The sequence below is a fragment of the Oratosquilla oratoria genome, chromosome 5 (assembly GCF_046742065.1).
Source record: "Oratosquilla oratoria isolate Oo_2021 chromosome 5, ASM4674206v1, whole genome shotgun sequence".
In the NCBI taxonomy this organism is placed as follows: domain Eukaryota; kingdom Metazoa; phylum Arthropoda; class Malacostraca; order Stomatopoda; family Squillidae; genus Oratosquilla; species Oratosquilla oratoria.
This window is the reverse complement of record NC_134781.1, coordinates 2,184,697-2,207,794: the sequence shown is the minus strand read 5'-3', so window position 1 is coordinate 2,207,794 and position 23,098 is coordinate 2,184,697. Positions and strand designations below refer to the sequence as shown.

At 37.1% G+C, this 23,098-nt stretch overlaps 2 protein-coding genes across 2 annotated transcripts in view; one reads left to right on the top strand and one right to left on the bottom strand.

Moving 5' to 3' along the window:
* The window catches only part of LOC143025329 (methionine synthase-like), a 38,172-nt gene extending 33,089 nt beyond the window's left edge, over window positions 1-5,083 (top strand). The window contains exon 20 of the mRNA XM_076184816.1: window positions 105-5,083. Within this exon, the coding sequence (XP_076040931.1) occupies window positions 105-197 (93 nt within the window). The 3' untranslated portion in view covers window positions 198-5,083. The remainder of the gene's footprint in view (window positions 1-104) is intronic.
* On the bottom strand, window positions 1,910-22,529 carry LOC143025330 (ileal sodium/bile acid cotransporter-like). Its single transcript, XM_076184817.1, has 8 exons — window positions 22,382-22,529; window positions 11,154-11,382; window positions 9,600-9,824; window positions 9,301-9,477; window positions 8,137-8,359; window positions 5,938-6,155; window positions 5,629-5,778; window positions 1,910-5,485 (listed from the first exon to the last, which is right to left on the bottom strand). The coding sequence occupies exons 2-8, from the start codon at window positions 11,379-11,381 to the stop codon at window positions 5,234-5,236; spliced, it is 1,473 nt and encodes a 490-aa protein (XP_076040932.1). The 5' UTR covers window position 11,382; window positions 22,382-22,529; the 3' UTR covers window positions 1,910-5,233.
* Between the last annotated feature and the right edge of the window lie 569 nt (window positions 22,530-23,098).

Below are 23,098 nucleotides of genomic sequence, written 5' to 3'. Positions count from 1 at the left end.
CCTTGTCTTCCTCCCTTGGAAGGGGGAAAAAGCCCATGGTATGTGTATGAATATACATTTATTAATAGCATATTTATTGTACTGAGGTGTATCTTAATTTTCAGGTGGCAGACTATGCAGAAAGGCGTAGAATAGACATTACTACTGTGGAGAAATGGCTTAGCTCAAATTTGGCTTATGACCCAACAGAAGAATGATAGATTTTTTTTTTTTTCTTCTTTTTTTTCAATGAGCACTATTAAACTTGCAAGCATCTCAGGGTTGTAGATAATCTTTGCTGTAATCTCCAATTATTAAATGTACATATTTTAATCGTAATATTTTTAAAAATCCCACTGTCGGAGAAAGTAAATGGATGAAGTATAGAATTTACTATATATTTCGACCACTCTCTGTGGTCCTCTTCAGCAGATGAAAAGGACCACAAAGAGTGGTCGAAATATACAGTTAATTCTATACTTCATCCATTTACTTTCTCTGAGAGTGGGATTTTTTCATCTTACCTATGTGTTACAACATAGTCCCCCTCCAGTGATATTTGTACATAAATTTTTTAGGTGACCTATTTACCTGTCATGTGTTCTAAGACAAAGATTATACTTGTGATGTCCAATCTTGTTATGTATTATTAAACATTACAATGTATGTTATGGATTTTCCATGTTTTTCCCTGAAATCATGCACATCTTGAACACATTTCATTTTAGTCCGCAGTACATGTCAGTTGTCCTTTAATTAGAGATCCTTTACATTCTTGTTCATGTTCTTTTACAACTAACAGTCATAGTTATGTGAATTAAGTTTTTATTACTAAATGTATTTTGCTATTGGATGTGATGCAGGGATGACCCATCATCCAGGAAGACCCAAGAAAAGACTTGGGGAATGGTGGTAAATGGGAGTGGAGTATGTGGGAATGAAATGGGGAGTGGATTTATGTCTGACTTTGAATACCTCCCTTGTAAGGGAAAAAAATCCCTTGGTGTATGTATTTTGCCACTGCTATATATCTAGCTCACAACCATGGTAGTGGAGGTGAGGACGAGAGTAGGAGTGGAAAAGATGATGATAGGGCTGATGAAAGTATTGGTATGGTTTGGGCACATGGAAAGAATGATTGAAGAAAGATTAGTAAAAAGACATTTGGAAGACAGAGGTAGATAGAGTGAACTTGAGGGGACAACTGAGGATGAGATGGATGGATGGGGTAAAGGGGGTGTTGAACAAGAGGGTAATGTCTGTTGAGCAAGGGAGAAAGCAGGAAATAGGGATGAGTGGAGAGTGACTGTGTATTGATGATAGTGTTATGCATGGAAGGGATGGGGTGGTAGGGGGTCCTTATATGTGAATATTTTGACACAGCCTGAAGGGATTTCTCCCCATCTCTTTCTAGACGAGGAGATGGAGAGGGGGTTGCTGATTAAGTGAAGCAGCCTTGCTGCAGATGTACTGTGTCTTGCTACATTGCTTCTGACCCAGGGCAGTGGGTGGGATATAGGGATGGGATGACCAGTCATCCATGAGGAGCTAAGATGAGAGAGAGGAAAGGGTGGTGGTTGGGAGTGAAATGGGTGGGAATAGGTACATGCCTTCATTTCTGTATGAGAGGAACTATGTTCAGGAACCTAAATTTGTAAATTAATTAAAACTAAAACAAGACAATGAATTTTATCAAAACATTGAAAACAAATTAACTAGTACTACCAGAGAAGAATACCTGTACCCTTGAGGAAGTGTAGCAACAAAACTCCAAACAGTAAGAACTATTTGAGGGGAACCTAGCAGTTTTCGTGTCTATGTCCCCTCTACAGTATATTGTTTTTAGCTTTTACCCTATGCTACTCTGCATCTGCATTGTCCTTAGCTGTGCAGTGTACTTTTGTGACAAAAAGGTCAAACTAATACAAAATTCCCATTCTCAGTTTTATTATAGTGTTCCAATATAAAAGTGATAAAATATGCTGACCAGTCATATTAGGGAGGAGCTACAAATATATATATATATATTACTACATAATGAAGCTCATAGTTTGTACAGATTTTGAGGGTGATCTCAAATATATATATTGATGTACAAGGGAAGTGGCAGAGTTGAAACACATACCTATTTCAGATATATCAAATCCTATTTAATGTCCTTCCCATTTCAGCATACTGTAGTTGAAAGGTCACCCTTTTTCCTCTGCCATATCATTCAGGTCAAAGGCAGTGGAGCAAGGCACAGTGCTTCCATTGTGCCTCACTGCATTGTCTCTGATTAAAGCAGGGTGATCTTAAGTACCTTTAAGCTAAATAGGCTTTCTTGTTATTTAGAACCACATTCATTAAGAACTAACAATCCAACCTTTCTTTTTGTACATCTGAGGGCCTGAGTACAGTTGTTTACTACTGTGAGGCTGCAGGTTTTCAGTTACATACATTGTTGCCTCTGACCCATGCAGTGTAGTAGGGAACAGGGATAAACCTTCATCCAAAAGCTAAAATAAGAGGTGCTAAGATGAGAAGGGCAATGAATGGATGTTTACTTTGACTTAGCCACCCCCTTTCATACAGAGGAAACAGGCTTTTGGTGTGTGTGGGAAGCGGGTATTGGATACACACAATTAGGTGAATAATAAGAGTATGTTCAGTAGCCCTGAAATGAATATAAAGGGAAATATGGATCCATATCTATATATATCACAAACATAACTATAGATAAAAAAATAAAGAGCAACAAATGACTCCTCATATATATGATTATCTTGATATATAAACATTTTATTCTATAGTTTTGAAATTATCACAACATTGTAACTGCATAGCCATTCAATGGGTCTGTGTGAAATCAAGGACCAATGATGGTATCTGCTAATGCTGATCCTGGAAGATGGACGTCAGAAAGGATCTACTCCATACCACCCATCAACCCCCTCACCTTCATCTAGATATGCAACCCTGTAGGGCTGACCTTATCACAAGACTGGGCCCAATATCTCTGTCAATCTGAACCATACTTCTACCTTTTTATATATGGAAAACTGACAACAAGTGACTGCTCCCTTCCTCCTCCTACCTGTAGCAGAAACGGTCCTACATAATACAACACAGACAAAACTATATGTATATATATATATACATATACATATATATATATATATATATATATATATATATATATATATATATATATATATATATATATATATGTCTTGCGACACTGCTTCTGACCCAGGGCGGTGGGCAGGGTGCAGGGATGACCCGTCATCCAGGAGGTGCTCAGATGAGAGGGAGGGTGGGGGGTGGGGTGGGGTGTGGAGTGTATTTAGGGATGAAATGGGTGGGAGTGTTTTTATGCCTTTCCCTTTTTGGCTAACTCCCTTGGAAGGGGGAAAAAGCCTTGGTATATGTATGTATGTATATATATATATATATATATATACACACACACACACACACACACACATTTTTGGGGGTATAGGAGGGGATAATGACTAGCCAACCACTGTGAGGCTGTGGGTTTCTAATCTGAAAAAAGGCAACAATTATCATTACAAGTGTAAGCAATAAGCAACTCCCCATGGATGACCAGGGAAATGACTTGGACCTATTTGATTAACTTTGAAAGTGTCATACGGGAGACCTTAAATACAACTACTATGCAAAAATAAATTTTGTGATGAAATTGATTTGGTTCTAATAAAATATACTACAAAAATTAGCTAAAAAATATGCACAATATTATGTCTTTCAGATATAACATTCAAATACTAATACCTATGATTATTAAGGAACATTTTCAGATCTGCTTATTAATACCAATACCTTTTGTGACAAAATATTAAAATAATTTGCCCCTTCTTTGGAAGGTCATTCTTTAATGATCTCATTCAGGCTGATACTTTGCAATTGTCTTCAGCTGAGGAGACCATACTGTATCGAAACATTTAGGGCTATTTTGATTAAGCCTCTATGATTATATCCTTTACAAATCTTACAGCTCAGAGGATGTTGTCACAGCAGTGAGGCTAGATCTTTGACAGCATGACTGAGTCATGGTATTGGTATATAGATATATGACTGAGTACTTTTCCAGGTCATCAATTGACAACTTTTTGCAACCTTCAGGGTATCCTTAACCCACTGACCCCTACCAATCTGGATAAGACTATTCAATTGTACAGTAAACCCTCAAAAAGCTACAAGGTTGAACCTATCTTGATGTATTTATTCCATATCAAACAATCTTGGACAAGCAAGATGCAACCACCACACAGAAGACATTGAACACTTTGTCCAACAACACCCCACACTAAAAATCCCTAGAAAACAACAGTATTTTTTTCTGGAGTTGCTTATTACTAGGGAGTCATGGGACTCCTACAAGAGAGGTCTAGAGTAACAGATTGATTGATGTAAAACCATGTCTTATGGACAACAATGCACTGACACTGACACACATTTTAATTTTCTATTTTTTCTGATGTGTAGTACCACTTCAATAGTGATATGGTTAAAAGGAACTCATTTCAATCTATCCCCTAACTGGATAGTACTAAACTTTACATTCATTTTTCACTCAACCTTCCCGTCTTCTTGGGCATCAGATAATTTCGTTGTGGGGTTACCATATGATTAAATCAAAAGGTAAACACACTAGTGTGCGAACATGTAGGTTCATAAGGATATTCATTGTCTACCATAAGTATGATGTCCAATTCTTCCTGAAGTAATTTCATTACCAGTTATCAGCAGCAACTTCTTATACTATTTGTGATGCTGATTACAGCTACTACTGTGTACTTCCATTCATATGCAACAAAAGTTAAAACTTCTTTGCTACAATATACTCTATAATTTCATTCTGGCTAATGATTCAGTTTAATGCCATGAATTCCCTCCACAGAGGAAGTAAGGGCAGTGCCTTATGGAGGATTTTTTTGAATTGGGGAATTTTAGTGTAGTATGCCCTCACTACAAAATTGTTTGCAAAGCAGGATCTGGACTGCCATCACTCCTGACCTCTGCCATAAATAGCATCTCAATTCTGGCTATGCCAGACAATTTTATATTTACTATAGCATTTAAAAAAAAAATAAATAAATGTTTTTATGCCTTTCTTTTTCAGCTACCTCCCTTATAAGGGGGGAAAAGCCTTTGGTTTGTATGTACTATAGCAAAGGTGTTGACAGTAGGATGTACAAGGCACAAATAAGACATGGTCATCAAATATTGTTCAGATTGTTACTAACACTTAATTTTTGCTGTCTTGATTGTGATCCTTACTTAAATCTTTATACTTGCCAACAATTTCATTATCATTTAATTCTCGTTCATCATCCAGAGGGCAATCCTCACATTCCACTTTCATGTTTGAATTCTGCCGACATTTCCAAATACGTTTACCTAAACAGATAATGAGGAGAGGCAATGGTGTCATTGTTGCTACTGCTACTGGAACAACAATGGTAACATCACCAAGGGGCGCGTATTTAGCTAATGCAACCTGTGAAAAATAAGAGATGTCCTTTTGGTGTTTTCATATCCCATTGTGACAAAACTAAATATAGTACACCCCTTCTATTTTATGGTCCTCACTAAATATTACACACACAGATATATACAGCCAGTAATTTTAAAGTGGCTTACTTTAAGAATTCCTATTGCAAGTCCTGTGTTCTGAATTCCAGTTTCAATGCTGATGGCTATAATTTCTTTTACTGGTCTCTTCATTAAGAGGGAGATTATACAACCAAATACAAATCCCAGGAAGGGAAGACAGAATCCTCCAAGGACAACCTGAAATGTTAAAAAAAATTCTCCAAGAACTTAGCTCCAAGATATGGAAAAAAAAAAAGCATAACATCAGCACTTGAATTACATCCACTTTGGAGGGAGAGAAAAATAAAAAAATAATACAAGTATACAGAATTACATAAAAAAAAAAAAAAAACTTACCTTCCAAGAAAAAAATGAGAACATATACAAGTTTGCATAAACTCCAAAGGTCATGATGAATACAATGAAGATGAGAGAAATTGGTTTCAATAATTTCTTCAGTACAGCTGCAGTTCTTTCAGAAAATCGACGAATAAGCATTCCAATTCCAATAGGAATTACTAGGCAAGCAACCAATACACCAATCCTTTTGTAAGGCAAGTTCGAAAATTCACCATCTAAAAAATATATATATATATATATAAAACAAATACATAAATACATGCAAATATAGTGTTTCAAACATAAAAGTTTACAGGCAACAGGGCCCAATATATGGATCATACATACATATAAATAAACAAATTTACTCTCCCAAGTTTCCATGAAGACTTAGGATTTGAAGCAGGCAGAAAGGAAGAGCCTAAACATGTTTGAGAAGTATGGTGGGTGTTGTGAGGATGGATGGAGTGAGAAGTGTAGAGGTGCGGCAGAGAGCAAGGGTGGAAAGAGAACAGTTAGACTGGATAAACTAGTGAAGGCTGAGATGGTATGGACAAATGGGAAGAGACTAACAAAATGTGTGAAAAGTAGAAGTGGATGGAGTGAACTTGAGAGGAGCAAAAATGAAATGGATGGACTGTGCATTGGATACAAGAGGTATGTCTGTTGAATAAGGGAGTGCAAAAAACAAGAATGAATGGATGAAGATTTTTTTTTTTTTTTCTGTAAATGAAGGAAAGTGACTACATAATGTGGTAGTGGTGGTAGTGTGTGTGTGGGGGTAAACTAGCTCTTGCTGTGGAAGTACCATGTTTTGCTGAATTGCCTTTGACCCAAGCAGGGTGGCTGTAGACCGGAATGACCCTTCATCTACGAGGTGTTATGAAGGGAGCAGCAACAAATAAGTCTGAATGAGTGAAAGGTAGGTGTATGCTTAGATTTGCCACTCCCCTTTATGAGGGGATAAAAGCCTTTGGTTGTGTGCAAACTCTTCCAAATCTGCAGAAAAATTCTCCAGTAATGTCTACCAACTTTGAAAGATTGAAGAGAAAGAGGTGACATGATTACAGTGTTCAGATCACTAAAGAGGATAGATTGCATTGATAGAAGAGATCTGATTAATGATGGGAAGGATTTAAGATGTCATGAAAGTAAATTAAGAAAGACTACGGTACATGTCGAAAAGATGTGAAGAAATACAGTTTGCCATATGGATGTATATGTGGAATAACTTAGGTGCTATAACCCAAGCTCAAACAATACACGAGTTCAAATCTAAATATGCCTTTACCTTTTTGGCTACCTCCCTTGGAAGGGGGAAAAAGCCTTGGTATATGTATGTATGTATAAATCTAAATATGATAGGAAATCAAAGATATAGATTAAGTTGGAACAGTATATGAATTTGAGTCTAGGTATGTTAGAAAATTAGAGAATACGAGACAGGACCCAATGTGCATTGCTCCATTCCTGTTTACTACAATTAGGTAAATACAAGAAAAACTGTTCCCTTACCATTGCACTGAGGTCTTGCAATTTGACAAGGTTAAAGCCATTGTACTTTTTGTAAGGTTTGAATATCAAATTTGTAAGATTAGGTCTTGAATTTAATGAGGTTGAATCAGTGAGTTGTGGAAATGTGAGCTGTCGAATTGTGCAACCTTAGTGTATGTCAATCATATTTTGGCAAGTAAAATATTTTGTGAGTAAAATACAAATTTTATGCATAGGTTTATTGTGGTTTATTGTGTTTTTTTTTTCTTTTCTTTTTTTAGACTCCCATCATCCAGGAAGAGCCAAGAAAAGAGGGAGGGAGGAGTGGTGAATGGAAGAGGAGTATGTGGAGATGAAATGGGTGGGAGTAAATTTATGCCTTTGACTTTGGCTACCTGCCTTGTAAGGGGGAAAAAGCCCTTGGTATATATATTTTAGATGTACTCTAAAAATGATGACATTCGGGCCATAGTATTTACATATGGTGTGCAAAGCTAATATGATAACTTCAATGATAACATTAATAGCATGAGAGAATACAATAACATCACAAACAAATCAGTGCTGAAGTGCCAATGTTATCCAATGAGAAATCTGGTGTATTTACATGTTTTTTTTTTTTCTTTTTGCAATTTAACTGGTTATTAATGGTTTGAAATCCAATTCTTGTATTTTTTCTAGTAAATTGTTTAAAGAACCAACATTATGCAAACATATACCAACCTGAAAATATATGGGGGGCCAATCCATACACCCACAATGGTAAGGCACCAAATGCAGCTACTGTGGAAATAAATGTCATTGTTATTGATAGATCAAGAGATCCACCCATAAGATATGTCCACATGTTTGATCCTGCACCACCAGGAGCACAGCCAGCTAAGAAGAGCCCAAGCCACATCGGTGGATCATGAGCAAATAGGAGGTAGCCCAGTCCAAATGAGACCTGAAAGAAAAGTTTTGTTATGTACAATGAGCTCTATATATAAAATTAGTAGTTCACACTGCGCAAAAAAATTAAATCTTATTACATAACATACCTTAACCTCTTCAATACGATGATGCTTAAATAGGCACGAGTGGATATATGAGGCTGCAGGCATCAGTCTTGATTATATTTATTTTGTTGCTGTAGCTGAGTGACCCCCGAATTCTGTGAACTGGTTTGATCATGTTTTCTGTGTTTATTATTACTCAGAGTGAGAAAGAACAAGTAATACAGCAGTGACTTCATATTCTATAATGCGAGTAGTGAGATGCATTGTTCATTAGGCATCCAATGCTACGCACGACAATTTGACTCATAATGAAGAGGTTAAAGAGTTCAAATAAACATTATCACATGGCCTTCTACACATTGAAATATTTCAAATTATAACATTCATCTTTCTATCCTTTTCTGAAATTTGAGCTTTTTTTTCTTTCTTTTACACAAACTCAACGAATAAGTGAAGCACCCTTGCTGTAGATATACTGTGTCTTGCTGCATTGCTTCTGAACTAGGCAGTGGGCAGGCAACAGGGATGATCATTTATGAGGAGCTAAGATGAGAGGGAAGCAAGGGTTGTGGGTGGGATTGGATGCATGCCTTTGACTTGATTACCTCCCTTATAAGGGGAAAGAAGCCTTTGGTAGACTAATATCTACCTATCTTTATACCAAGGGGCTTTTTGCCCTTATAATGGAGCTATCAATTCAAGGCATGCACCCACCCCTATCCATTCCACTCCTTATCTATTACATACTTGTCTCCCTATCCTCTTAACTCCTCATGGATGAAGGGTCATCACTGTCTCCAGTCCATTGCCTGGGTAACAAGCAATGCAGCAAGATGTCAAGGAAGTATTAATAACAATAAATACCTCCACTTTTTTTTTTTTTACTTACAAGCGGCATGAAGACATATTGTGATGTTAAGCCTATGGCAGGGGCAATGGGTTTCTTCAATGTTGTTTTAATAATTTCCGGGTCTATTGCACATCCCATGTTGATATATGCAACAATTACCAAGGCAACCAAAATATGTATAAAAATAAGGTCCAACACATGGTCACCTCTCTGTACCTGAAAGGAAAACAGAAAATTTTATATTGAAAAAGTAGTTACATTAATCACTTGATACTTTCCTTATTATAACTTATAATGGAAATGAATATATATGAAAAAATTCATAAAAATAAAATTACCTTGACAACATATTTTGGACCCTCCAAGAGGTCATTTGTGCCATTTGTTACAAAAAGTTGAATTTTGCTAAATCCCAGAAGAGTACCAGTAATGTTGAAAGTTCCTTGAACTGTGCCATTTTCAACATTGGCAACATAAGCATCAGCAGCACTGGTATGACCATTACTAATCAACAGTTTTGATGGCAGAACCTCTGCATGATTCAACCCACTTGCACTGGAAACCTTTGAAGAAGAAAAAGAATAAATATATATACATGTTTATGGACCAACAATTATTATCTAGTAGTCATATGTTCAATCTCTCCTACTGATCAAAATTATAAAATCCTTGGTTTCACAATTGATATATCTGACCTTCACCTGTCACACAATAGACTGTACAGTGATAGCAAATGAGAAAACAAACATATTTAGAACAATTGCAGGCACAGGATTTGGACAAAAGAAACAAAATAATTAACAAATAAAACAATTCATTAAGAATCACATCTAATTATGTATTCATAGCATTACATTCCACAATGCAAAGTTAACCTAGAACTATAAAATAAAGTCTTAAGAATAACAACTCATTACATGAAAACAACATCAACTGAACATGTATTCTCAAAAACCAAATTCTTTCCCCTAAAGCAGCTAATGTGAGTGAGAGGACACAATCCTACAAGTCTTCAAATTCATCTATCATTTACATCCAATAACACTAAAAAAAAAACCAGCTAACAAGACAATATAAAAACAAATCCAATGAAATTTTATTCAACCTACCTCTAATGCCCCAAAATGCATCCACACAAAAAAATAAATAAAATAAATAAATAAAAAATATCAATAATAATAATAATAAAACATTCCTTAATTTATCCATATGGGATAAACACGAGTTACAATAATACATTATGAAACAAGAAATAAATCAATAAATAAATGAAAATAAATAAAACAAGCATTCTTCAATCTATCTATTTACCAAGGGCCTCTTCCCCCTTATAAGGGAGGTAGCCAGCCAAGGCACGCACCCCACTCCCACCTATTCCAATCCCATCCACCATCCATTATTTCTTTCTCATCTCATCTCCTCATGAATGATCATCTCTGTCTCCTGCCCACTACCCAGGTCAGAAGCAATGCAACAAGACACAGTACAATTACCTAATAAGCAATCAAATTCTATAATTCACCTACTGAGAAGTCAATATCATGACAAGCAAGAAATGTACTAACATACTAACATTCAGGTCACCATCTTGAACTAAAACAGTACCATCACACAAAAGATAGCCCATTATACTACACCATCCTACACTCTTTCCAAATAGAAAACACTCTCCACTAAGTGGATAATGGGGTTGGTGGCTATGGCACATTTCCTTGGGTCTATGGGTCTAAGCTTAAGGAAACCAGGGTATTGGATTGTATTGTACAAATAAAGATGATATTCAATGACTAACAAATGGCAAAGTGAATAAAATTTAGCTTTGAATGGATCTAAGCACAATCATTAAAACATAAAACTCTTTTGTGATGACAATAATAGATTATTTTTCTTACCTTTATATGAATCTCCTTTGCTTCTTCTAGTGGTAAATCATCCCAGTAAAATGTAATCTGATGTATTTCCTTTTCTCTTAGATCAATACCAGTATGATTGATTGCAGTGCCATTGAAGTAAAGTTCTATGTTTGGCATTGGTTTCTCTGCAGCACTCACGACACTTCCAATGTGTAGCCATAGTACAAACACATACCCCACCAACCGCATAGGATACAAAGAACTCATCCTGAAATGAAAATTTCATCCAAACAGCTATTATCACCAAAGTGAGGTGTCAACATCGGAGAGTCTTGAGTTTAGTGGTCTGTCTTGAAGAGTTTGTTGTGTGATCTAGGTGTGAAGGTGCTTTGTGTGGAAGTATGGTACAGTTGGTAGGTTGATGTAATGTTCAAGTAATATACTGCTGTATTTCTGTTTCCATTTGGATGTGCTTGTGTGATGTAATGACATTCACCTCGGATCTGCTGCAGTCTCTGTCGAGACAGCCAGACACCACCCTACGGCAGTGAGCTCAGAGCTCATTATTTGCCAATCTCTGGGTAGGTCTGAGACCACTCACACACCACACACCGGGACAGCAAGGTCACAACCCCTGTTCACTGCTAGGTGAACAGGGGTTACACGTGAAAGGAGACAAACCCAACTTATCTCCTCCCGGCCGGGGAATCGAACCCCGGTTCTCTGGCTTGTGAGGCCAGTGCTTTACCAATCCGCCACCGAGCCGTGAATGAGGATGCAAGGGCTTTAGCAATTACTGTGTACATATAATTTTCATATATTCTATGAGGAAGATTTTGGTTTCTGAGTGTTGGTGATAATATAAAATTACAGTGAAAATATATAGCAATGATCAAGGCCATAATATTTTTGTGTATGAGGGGGGAGGGGATATCACCCCCCATATATAATCCCTATACATTTTTTCTTCTAATTTGATGTCAAGAAAAACAAAGTACTCGGTAATCAAGAAGCTTTGTAACATTAATTATTCCCCTCTAAAACTTGAATTAACTTATGCTGAAATATGTTAATTTAAATAGGATTACAAAGGTGGAGCATGCCGACAGGAGACCTTTTGGTCCATATCAAGGTTGGATGCAAAATTAAATTATAATAATGATAAATAAATAAATAAAAACTATAATAAAATAAATAATAATAAATAAAATAAATGCATAGGTATAGTTAAATAATAAACAGGTAAATAGTAAATAATGATAAATTCACATATAACTAATAATAAATGAGAATCAAGCAAATGATAATAAACAGACAAATGATAACAAAACAAATAAACAATACAAAATAAATGACAGTCATTACAGCATCTTGCTTATGTACTTATCTAAATGATTCTTAAGGCTTCAAACTGAACTACATTGCACTGCCTCTGCAAGAAGTTTATTCCATTCATTAACTACACGGTTGGCAAAGTTGTTTCTACCCACTTCCAAATTAAAGACCTGTATCAAGTCACCTCTGAGTCTATGCTTTTTTTTGGGAAAACCGATTCGTATGTTTTAGTCGATTTTCATATGATTTATTTTTTATATTTGGAATCAGTTTTGTGGCTCACCGTTGTACTTTTTCCAATCTGTCAATGTCTTTAATGAGATTCTGTGACCATACTGAAACAGCATATTCCAAATGTGGACGAACTAACAATTTATATAGCTTGTTAATGAGTGATGGACTTTTGAAGTCAAAATATCATGCAATCAGTCCTAGAATTTCATTTGCTTTCTCAGAGGTTGAAACACATTGCCTGGATGATTTGAGATCGTTACTGATAATTATGCCGAGATCTTTTTCACTATTCACTTTTGTTAATGAATTTCCAAATAACTTGTAATCGGACTTACTATTATTTTTTCCTATGTGCATTACCTTGTGTTAAATTTCATTAGCCATTTTTCAGAATTTTACTGTAATTTATATAAATCTTCTTGAATATCTAATTGGTTTAAGTGATCATTTGCCATTCCGCACAGTTTTGTATCATCAGCAAACTTGGAAACAGTAGATTTTAGTCCATGGTCTATATCATTTATATATACTATGAATAGAAGTGGCCCAAGAACGGAACCCTGAGGAACTCCACTTGTAATATTTTTCCATCTAGAAGTTTTTCCATTTAAAACAACACTGTTTTTGATCATTCAACTAATTACTAGTCCAACTTAATAGGCTACCACTTATTCTGTTTGAAGCTAATTTAGTAAGTAGTCTTTCGTGGGAGACAGTATCAAAAGCTTTTGCAAAGTCTAGATATATTAAATCTATATTTCTTTTGTCATAATTCGAGATAACTGTTGTAAAATTCGAGTTAGTCATGCAAGAACGTTTTTGTATGAAACCATGCTGGCTATCATTTACCAAATGGTTACTTTCTAAATGATGTTCGATAGCATCTCTGATGATAGTTTCCATTATTTTTTTCTATGACTGAAGTCAAACTTATAGGCCTATAGTTATTCGGTTTCTTTTTGTCACCTTTTTTGAATATGGGAGTAACATTAGCTAGCTTCCATTCTCTTGGGACATCTCTGGATATGATGTATTTCTTGAAAATAATTTCTAATGGAACAACAATCTCATTTTTCATTTCCTTTAAGATTCTTGGATGCCAACCATCAGGCCCTGGTGTTTTATTAACTTTGAGTTTCTCTACACACCTTTTAATTATTTCTTTTGTTATATTTACCATAGTGAGTAAGTTTACCCTAGATTTTTCAAAGGTTTCAGTTTGGAGTTCATTTTGAGGTGTTTCATTTACAAATACCGAGCTAAAATAATTGTTTAAAATATTACACATTCCTTCATTTGAATATTCAAGTTGACCGTCAACAGATAATAGTGGACCAATGTGATTCCTAACAACCTTTTTATCTCTAATGTCATTTTCATTTTTTGTCTTTTTTAAATCTCTCCGTATTCATACACAACTTGGACAATTATTAGATAAACCCGAGCACTTGTATTTCTTATAAGCCTCTTTTTAGCAATACTTTTTTCAGTTTCTTTGTCAAGCCATTTTGGGTGAGCCTGATTTGGGGGACGTCTGTCCTTAAATGGAATGCAAGTATGAATAATCTTAGTAAGCATATTTTGAAACATTTCCCACTTCTGATCTACAGGTCTTTTGCTTAATTTTGCCTCCCAATCAGTAAGCTGAAGCTCCTGACATAATCTTATGAACTGAGCTTTACTGAAATTGGGTATTTTAGAAACACAAGTATCTATTCTATTTTTTTTTTAGTCATTTGAATCTAAGTTGTGATCGCTATTTACAACAGATTCACCGACTTTACATCGGTTATCATGCTTTTGCAGCTAGTGATCAATAGATCGAGTAAGTTTCCATGTCTTGTGGGCTCTTTTACATGCTGAACCAAGCAATTGTCATCGAGAAAATCTATCAAGCGACTACCTATATGGCCATGTTGTAGGGTCATCCAATCAATGTCAGTGAAATTGAAATCATCCATTATCAATATGTCCTGGTTGAAGAAACTAGACAGTTCTTGAAACAACAGTTTGTCATCTGCTAATGATAACGTCTTTGGCCTATATATTACACCTACATTCGTTTTTTGTCCATTTGTTTGGGTTAATTCTACCCACAAACTACGGTATCATATGCATCCTGTTTCATTTTCTCTAAAACACAAGCATGGACATTACTTTTAGTGTACAACAGAACACCCCCACCTTTCTTGTGGTTTCTATCTTGATGAAAGTGTTTAAGTCCCACAATATTAAATTCAGCTTCAAATTCTCCACCAATTAACCATGTCTCGGTTATTCCTATCATATTGAGATTTTTGCTTTTGACATGCACCTACATTTCTTGGAATTTGTTCCTAATACTATGAGCATTAAAGTACATGGTTTTAAGAAACTCTTGATTATTTCTTTTTGACACATTTTAAGTTTCAATATCACGCCTTACATTATAATTTTGTTCTTTATTGACACCTTGCTCTATATTGACATTTGGTCCTTCATTGACATTCAATGCCTCATTAACATTTCCCCCATAATGGACATATGGTCGCTCATGGTCATCCGATCTCTTATGTACACTTTGTTCCCCTACGTCACTGCATTCCACACTGACCTCCTGTTATTCATTGACATTCTGTCCAACATCCCTTCCTAAAACTATATTTTGTCCTCCACTGACATTATATCCTACCATGATATTTTGTCCTCCACTATCATTACATCCCATTGTGATATTTTGTCCTCCACTATCATTACATACCATCATGATCCTTTGTCCTCCACTGTCATTGCATCCCATTGTGATATTTTGTCCTTTAACATTACATCCTAATGTAATATTTCGTCCTCTACCTAGATTATATCCTAAAATTATATTTTGTCCTACACTGGCATATTGTTCTACATTATTGCTATACTCTACTCTGTTTTCCCCAGTACACTCTATTTCCCCTTCCCTTTGAGTTTCTACCCCAAAAAAGGAACTAGTTCATTACAAACTCCCACAATGAGGTTTGTAAGAACATCTTTGCCTCTGCGGGTAAGGTAGATCCCATCAGAAGTGTAAAGGTCATGAGGCCTGGAAAAGAGATACCAAGAATCAAGAAAGTGGTATTCCAGTTGCGTGCACAATCGTGATATCCTCTCACTGATCCCTATGGCTCTACTGTTCCAACACAAGCCTGCGTAGATCCTTGGGAGGATCCCACAGATTATGTGATGGCTCCCATGTTCCTTCATCTCCTGAAGGAGCACCTTGTAATTTTGAACAAGTTCCTCTGATCTCACCCCACCCACATCGTTACTTCCCGTATGAACAATCATAACTGTGCTTGTCCGTCTTTGCTCCCTGATGGTCTGGGCACAATCAGCAATCCCATGGCCCAGTTGACATACAAGCTTGCAACACTATTTAGTCTTCCACTGCAGGATGTCGTTATAGCTTTGCACCATGGAGTCCCCCACCACCAAGAACTCCTGATTTTCAGCCACCTCATCCTCCAGCAGAGCAAAATGATTGGCTAGAGCCAGCGGTTGCTCCGCAGGGCACCCGCTTACCAAACGCGGGCTCGACAAATGGGACCCCACGGAGCGCCACTTGCTCATGACAGCGACAGGAGTGGAACATGCTTTTGGTTGTGGGGAGGAATTACTCTTCTCACAGAGTGCATTCCTGAGAAGAATTTCCTCCTCACACATCCTAAGATGGTCCTCCAGGGTCACACAACCTTCACAAGCCATTTAGCTCCTCCTTCAGCAATACAAATGGCAAAGAGAAAATATAAATCAACAAAAGAAACAAAAGGGGTCTCTAAATAAACTAAATACACGAAGCTTACACTGCTTACCTTATACTATTACTCCTACCTTTGGAGTAAAATAACAGAATACTGTTTTGATTCTAAATTAATAGAACACTACACTTTATATTATACCTGTAACTGTATAGTGCTACACGTATACAATTACAAAAACACAACACAATCACTTGTCACTATTCTGAGATATGAATATTACCCTTCCCCCTTAAAAAATATCTATATTCTATCTAGATACCAAGAGCTTTCTCCCCCTTATAAGGGAGCTAGTCATGTCAAAGGCACAAACCTACTCCCACCCATTCCACTCCCATCCACCACCCTTTCCTTCTCATGGATGACAAATCATCCCTGTATCATGCCAACTAGGTCAGAAGCAATGTAGCAAGACAAAGTACATCTACAGCAAGGCCACTATCTCAATCAGCAACCCCCCTCCATCCCCTCATACAGAAAAAGAGAAGTTGGAGAGAAATCCCTTTGGGATGCATCAGTATCATCTATACACAGTCCCTCTCCACTCATCCCCATCTCCTGCCTTCTCCCTTCCTTGCTCAATGCCCCCTTCACCTTATCCATCCATCTCATCCTTGGTCACCCCTTCAAGTTCACTCCCTCCACCTCTGCCTTCCACCCCTCTTTTATTAATCTTTCATCACTCATTCATTCTAATATAAATATAAATATATATATATATATATATTATATATATATACATGCACACATATGCATATACCAAGGGCTTTTTCCTTCTTTACAAGGGAGGTAGCCTAAGTCAATGGCATAAATTCACTCCCTCCTATTTCATCTTCACATACTCCACTCCTATTCACCACCCCTCCCTCTCTCTTTTCTTGGATCCTCCTGGATGACACAGTCCTTGTCCTAAAAAAAATGTAGGCGAGCAAAAAAAGTACTTGCCCAAATTTTCTCTGTGACTACTCGGCAAGCACTTTTTTTCTTACTGTTGGAATTGAGTCATGACACACTAAACAGAATTTTTTTTTCCTTTAACATGTGAATACTACAGGAGACCTACATGTCTCCTTAATAATAATTGGGAGACAAGGTAGGCTTACTCAATGAACATACTGCAATGCTCTGCTTAATTCTGTGGTAAACATCGTCATTGAGGGGCGCAAAAGTTGAACTTTGATTTTTCACAGGTGCATGTTTTTTTTTAGCATTTCTCATTTCAAATTTAAGAGCATTATGGGATGGGCGCAAAAATGCACACCTCAAAAGACAAGCCTTGATGACAGGTCATCCCTGCATTTCACTCACTGCCCTGGGTAAGAAGCAATTTAGCAAGACAGCACATCCACAGCAAGGCCACTTCATTTAATCAATGATCCCCCCTCTCCAACCCCTCATGCAGAAAAAGAGAAGATGGGGAGAAATCCCTTTGGGTGGCATCAAAATATTATTCACACATATTCCCTAACCCACCATCCCCCACCCACTCCCCTTCATGCATCACATCATCATCCATACACAACCATTCTCCATTCTCCCCTATCTTCTTTCTTCTCCCTTCCTTCTTCAACAGACATTCCCCTCATTCCCAATGCCCCTTTTACCCCATCTATCCATCTCATCCTTGGTTACTCCTTCATGTTCACTCCCCTCACCTTTGCCTTCCACACCTCTTTTAATAATCTTTCTTCACCCATTCTTTCCATGTACCCAAACCAACCCAATACTCTTTCATCAACCATATCCCCCAACTCCTTTTCTATAAAGGATTTGTGGGAAAACCCAGTTTCGGCTATGGCATTCCTTGGGGAGACGGGACTGCTCAGACAGACAGTCTAGGGAACGACAACAACAACAACAACAACTCCTTTTCCACCCCCTCTCTCCTCCTCACTTCCTCGTTTCTCACTCTATCCAGCCCGGTAACCCCTACCATACTTCTCAGGCATTTCATCTCAAACACATTTAACCTCTTCCTCTCTTATATTCCATGTTTCTACCCCATATAGTGTTGTCTGCACAATCACTCCTTCATACAATCTCCTCTTAGCATCCACTCCCAAATATCTATTTCTCATTACACTTTTTAATTCCCCAAGGCATTTACTTGCTTCTCTCAATCTATATTCTACCTCCACCTCTACTCATCCCTTGCCTGCCACATTTGACCCCAAGTATCTAAAGCTATCAACTTCCTCCATGTATATATGGGTTCTCTATTAGGGGTCCTTTTTTGCTCAGGCATTCATGTTCTTTGTGGAGAGTGAAGTTTTACAGCACCTAGTGACACAACTGCACTTATATTTTAGATATATGGGTGACATTTTTGTTTCTGTGGATAATGTGCAGTGGTTGGATGAGCTCAGGTCCAATCTTCAAGCTAATTCTGGGCTACAATTTACGATAGAACTCAATGTTAATAATAAGATCCCTTTCCTTCATGTTCTGGTGAAAACTACATCTGATAACTTCAGAACTAATGTTTACTGCAAGCCCACCAATGCTGGTAAATGCATCAATGGTCTTGGACAATGCTCACTTAGCTACAAGAAAGGTGTTGTTAAGGCATATGTCCAGAAGGCAGTTTTTTGTTTGTTCTTCATGGCACATGTTCCATTCAGATGAACAATCGGTCAATTTATAGTTTCACCCAACCATAGAATTTGATATGTGGCTTATGTGTTTCTGGTGAGAAATGTTGTGATATGAACGATGGTGTATATAATTTCCGTGGGAAATGCATACTTTTGAAGTAATTAAGTATTTAAGTTATGCACTTATGCCTACATCTCCCGAACGATCTGGGGGGACGAGTGGGAAATCAGGGTTTTTGGGTTGGGAGATTAATAAATGGAGTAATGCGCATTGCCAAACAGGTGTAAAATGAAGAAGACTAAAGAAACCCATAAAAACAAAAATATCCTATATCGGCAGGTACCGCGCGCAGCGCCATGTTTGTTTACTAACGATTGTAAATTTTTGTGACCAGAAGCACTAGATTAGCCGCTCGTGCAAGACTTGGTTACCGTAAAGTAAACTAACCTAACCTAATGGAGGTAACGTTAGTTTACTGTTAGGAAGTCTTGCGCGGCTGGAGTGGACTTCGCTAAGTGTGACACATCTAGCGAGACATTTTTCGATTAGCTGGTAAACACAAAGATGGCTACCGCTGGACTCCAGCCATAGAATGTGATTTTTTTTTTTTATGTTTTTGTTCATTTTATACCTGTTTTGCAATGCACATTACTCCATTCATTAGTCTTTCCCACCCAAAAAAACCAATTTCCCACACATCCCCCCAGATCATTCAGGAGATATAGGCATAAGTGCATAGCTTCAATACTTAATTACTTCAAAAGTACACATTTGCAACAGAAATGATGTACACCATCATTCATATCACAACATTTCTCACCAGAAACACATAAGCCACATATCAAATCTATGGTTGGGTGAAACTATAAATTGTCCGAACAATCTGTCTGACTACTGTGGGATTTTGTCAAAAATCAATGTTATTTATGAAAACTATGGTACCTCTGGGGACTGCATGCCCCTTAATTCTACATATATTTGTTATACTTGTCATCTCACCAGGCAGTTGTCTCTGCATTTGCAACAAGGAGCAATCAAACAGCATCATTTACAATACCACCAGGCTGATATAGAGACACTATTGTCAACAACACTAGGAGAGTTACACATTGTAATAAAATTAAGGGTTTAAAAATGTTGGAAGCTGTTTATATAAGGGAATGAGCTCCTCTCATTAATATACAATCTAATATGACAACAGCCACACCATTGTACAACTCGTCCACCAAACATTGTGGCAGAGGTACCCAACCTCAACTTCATATGCCTCCCCCTCCCTCTCAGCGTGAGGTCCCAGCTTTGAGATGATCCCCAAGATTCAGGTGTCCTTGTTCCCTGACTGCCAATATTTAAACCTATGTTTCTTGTGTAGAACTGCCAATTGTGCATTATGTAACTGTGTAAGACTTATTTATTTATACTATTCTGAAGATGATTCCTTGTAGTCGAAACGTTAATTAAGAATGGAAGACTTTGGAAAACTTGTCTTTGCCCATCCTCCAGAAGTAAGATCTACTGTCAGAAAACTTGAGAACATTAGTATGAAGATTAATAATTGTCAGAATGCTGTTATGTCCAACTAAATTTATATATATATATATATATATATATATATATATATATATATATATATATATATATATATATATATATGACAATAATGGTACAATTCTAACCAAATTTCATTTATTTGTTAAGAGGGTTAGAAGATCCCTGGAATTCTTTCTAAAACAAGACAAGCACACAAATTAAAAAATTATTGGGTTTCTCAGGGCCATGGGTCTCCTACATGATAGAATGGGGGCAATGGTTTGAATATATGAGTGGTACATGATTATACACAATACCATGGGTCTTTACTGTGATGATAAATAATAAGAAAAGGGAAAACAATTATTTACAAAGTAAACTGATTTAAGCCATGTCTACTATTTTCATCATGTGACAGTATAGACCCTGTCAGGCAATCTTAGGTACCATTCTTCTCCCAAATGTGATTGGACAACAATTTTTCCCTTTCCTGAGCTGGATGGATTGGTAAGGACTAAGGATAAGATGGGAAGGTGAGAAACCTTAGCCTGGAGATGCATAACCCTTAGACTGTTGGGGAAGGTAAATGTCACTACTGGGAATCAGAAGTGTGGGACTTGACCCATGACTAAGCGAGATACAAGTCCAGTAAACTTTGAATTTTGCCACCATAGCTGTAGATATTAGACAAAGACATAGAAAAGTCCTCAAAGAGATAGCAATGAGTGCCAAGCAAGTGGTGAAATTCAGCCTAAAATTACACACTAACAAAACATGGCTTTTCTAAGCCTGTGGCTCCAGCTCGTGATTGCTCAAGCTGTATCTCTTGCTATTTCTGTAATAGTTTCTAGCAGAAAATGTAGCAGAAGCATGAATCATATGCCATGTTTTTTACCAATACCAGTGATTGTTGCCAATGCTGGATTAATAACACAATCAGTGAAAATTGAAAGAATGGAAACTCCAACAAATACTTGGCAAGACCAGTTCAATTGAAGCCTAGCCTAACTTAATCTAACCCTGATATATTCAATGAAATACAGCCTGGCCTTTTTCTGCCACTGAAAATAGTATTTCCTGCCATGATTACTGTGAAAACAGCCACTTCAATAGAAATGGTGTAAGAACTTCCTAGCAGGAAGGAAAGAGAATTTGTTGAATCTAATCTTTAGGTCAATCTGTGAAACATGTCTGCAAATTTGTTTCCAGATAAAATTATGCTTTCCCTGTTATTTCTTATGTGAACCACACAAGTCATTCAAGAAAAGACTCCCAAGGCCAAGAACTATCCAGTCATGCTTACCTTGCAATGGTAAAACAGCCTGCTACAACATATATAGTATACCACACCAGCAACGTGACCCCTGAACAATTTATCTCAAGTTAATTATATGTACTATTCATGTTGGGAAACCAAATGCAATAAACATCTATGCAGAGACTATGTTTACATAACGCAATGTATCTTCTGGAACTCAAACCTTTAAGAACTTTGTCGTTTTTTCAAAACTAGAGTTCCAAACTGACAGCCAAAATGCCTCTCAACATTATCACTAAAAATAATTACTACAGTCACTAGGTAAATGTGTATGTACTCATCAAAACCAAGCAATTGTATACTTATCACTGCTTCCCGTTGTTATAAACACGGAATTACTAGCCAATCCATGAAAATCAACTTATCTGATCCCCTCTGTGAGTGGCGAGCACCCATATTTAATATTATCGGAAACTGTGACCACTAATTCATCACTTTATTTCGTTATCCTTTTCTCCTATATTCATTTACACCTTCCTCACCTTTTATGTCTTCTAACTAACGTAGTCCACGTCTCTCTTTATGATCTCATCTCTCCTTGGAGCCTGTCCGTACACTAACAGTAACACTCAGTGTAAAAATTTTCCTAGCTTCTGATTACGTCATAACTGTTGCATCTGGGTTTCCCTAACATGATATCATATGAGTTTATGCATATCAAGCTAAAAACAAGCAAACGCTCTAAATTGAAGGGAGGAAGGGGTTACAGGGCCTTTTACACTTCCCTCCCCATCACCCAAACATTCCATATGTGCACCAACTGCGGGAGATGGGGGAGGGGGTCACGTATCCCCACCCCTGTAATTCTGGAAGAGAAATTGTGTTCGCCCCTATTCTTCTTCCATTGTTTTGTTTTCAAAACAATATCTTTTGGGCATGTATATATACCTTATTATGGATTTGTGTTCCTTAGGAAGGACTTTTATAACTTGGCTGTATGTAGTCATATTAGCTAGATCGCGATTTCGTGTTCAAGACCCTTCTACAATAGCTATAGGGATAAGAATTAATCCGATGAGTCTAGTAAAGATCTAAGTTTTATACTAGAGTTTCTTTACTTGCTAATCACTGGGGGAGGTCACCTGGTATTACGGGCAGGTACGAAAAGTCACGTGCGCTAGGGAGCCTTCGGGTTTGTGTTGTGGCGGAATGTGGCATGCTTATAGTTATAGCGTTTTGTATCGTAGTTGGACGAGTGG

Bases quoted from the DNA above. Each gene is read 5' to 3' on its own strand.
- LOC143025330 (XM_076184817.1), bottom strand. From the start codon at position 11,381: ATGAGTTCTTTGTATCCTATGCGGTTGGTGGGGTATGTGTTTGTACTA. The intron at 9,825-11,153 runs GTAAGAAAAATA...TCTTCTTCAAAG, and splicing joins CAAAGGAGATTCATATAAAG to GTTTCCAGTGCAAGTGGGTT. The intron at 8,360-9,300 runs GTAAGTAAAAAA...CTTTTCTTTCAG, and splicing joins AATATGTCTTCATGCCGCTT to GTCTCATTTGGACTGGGCTA.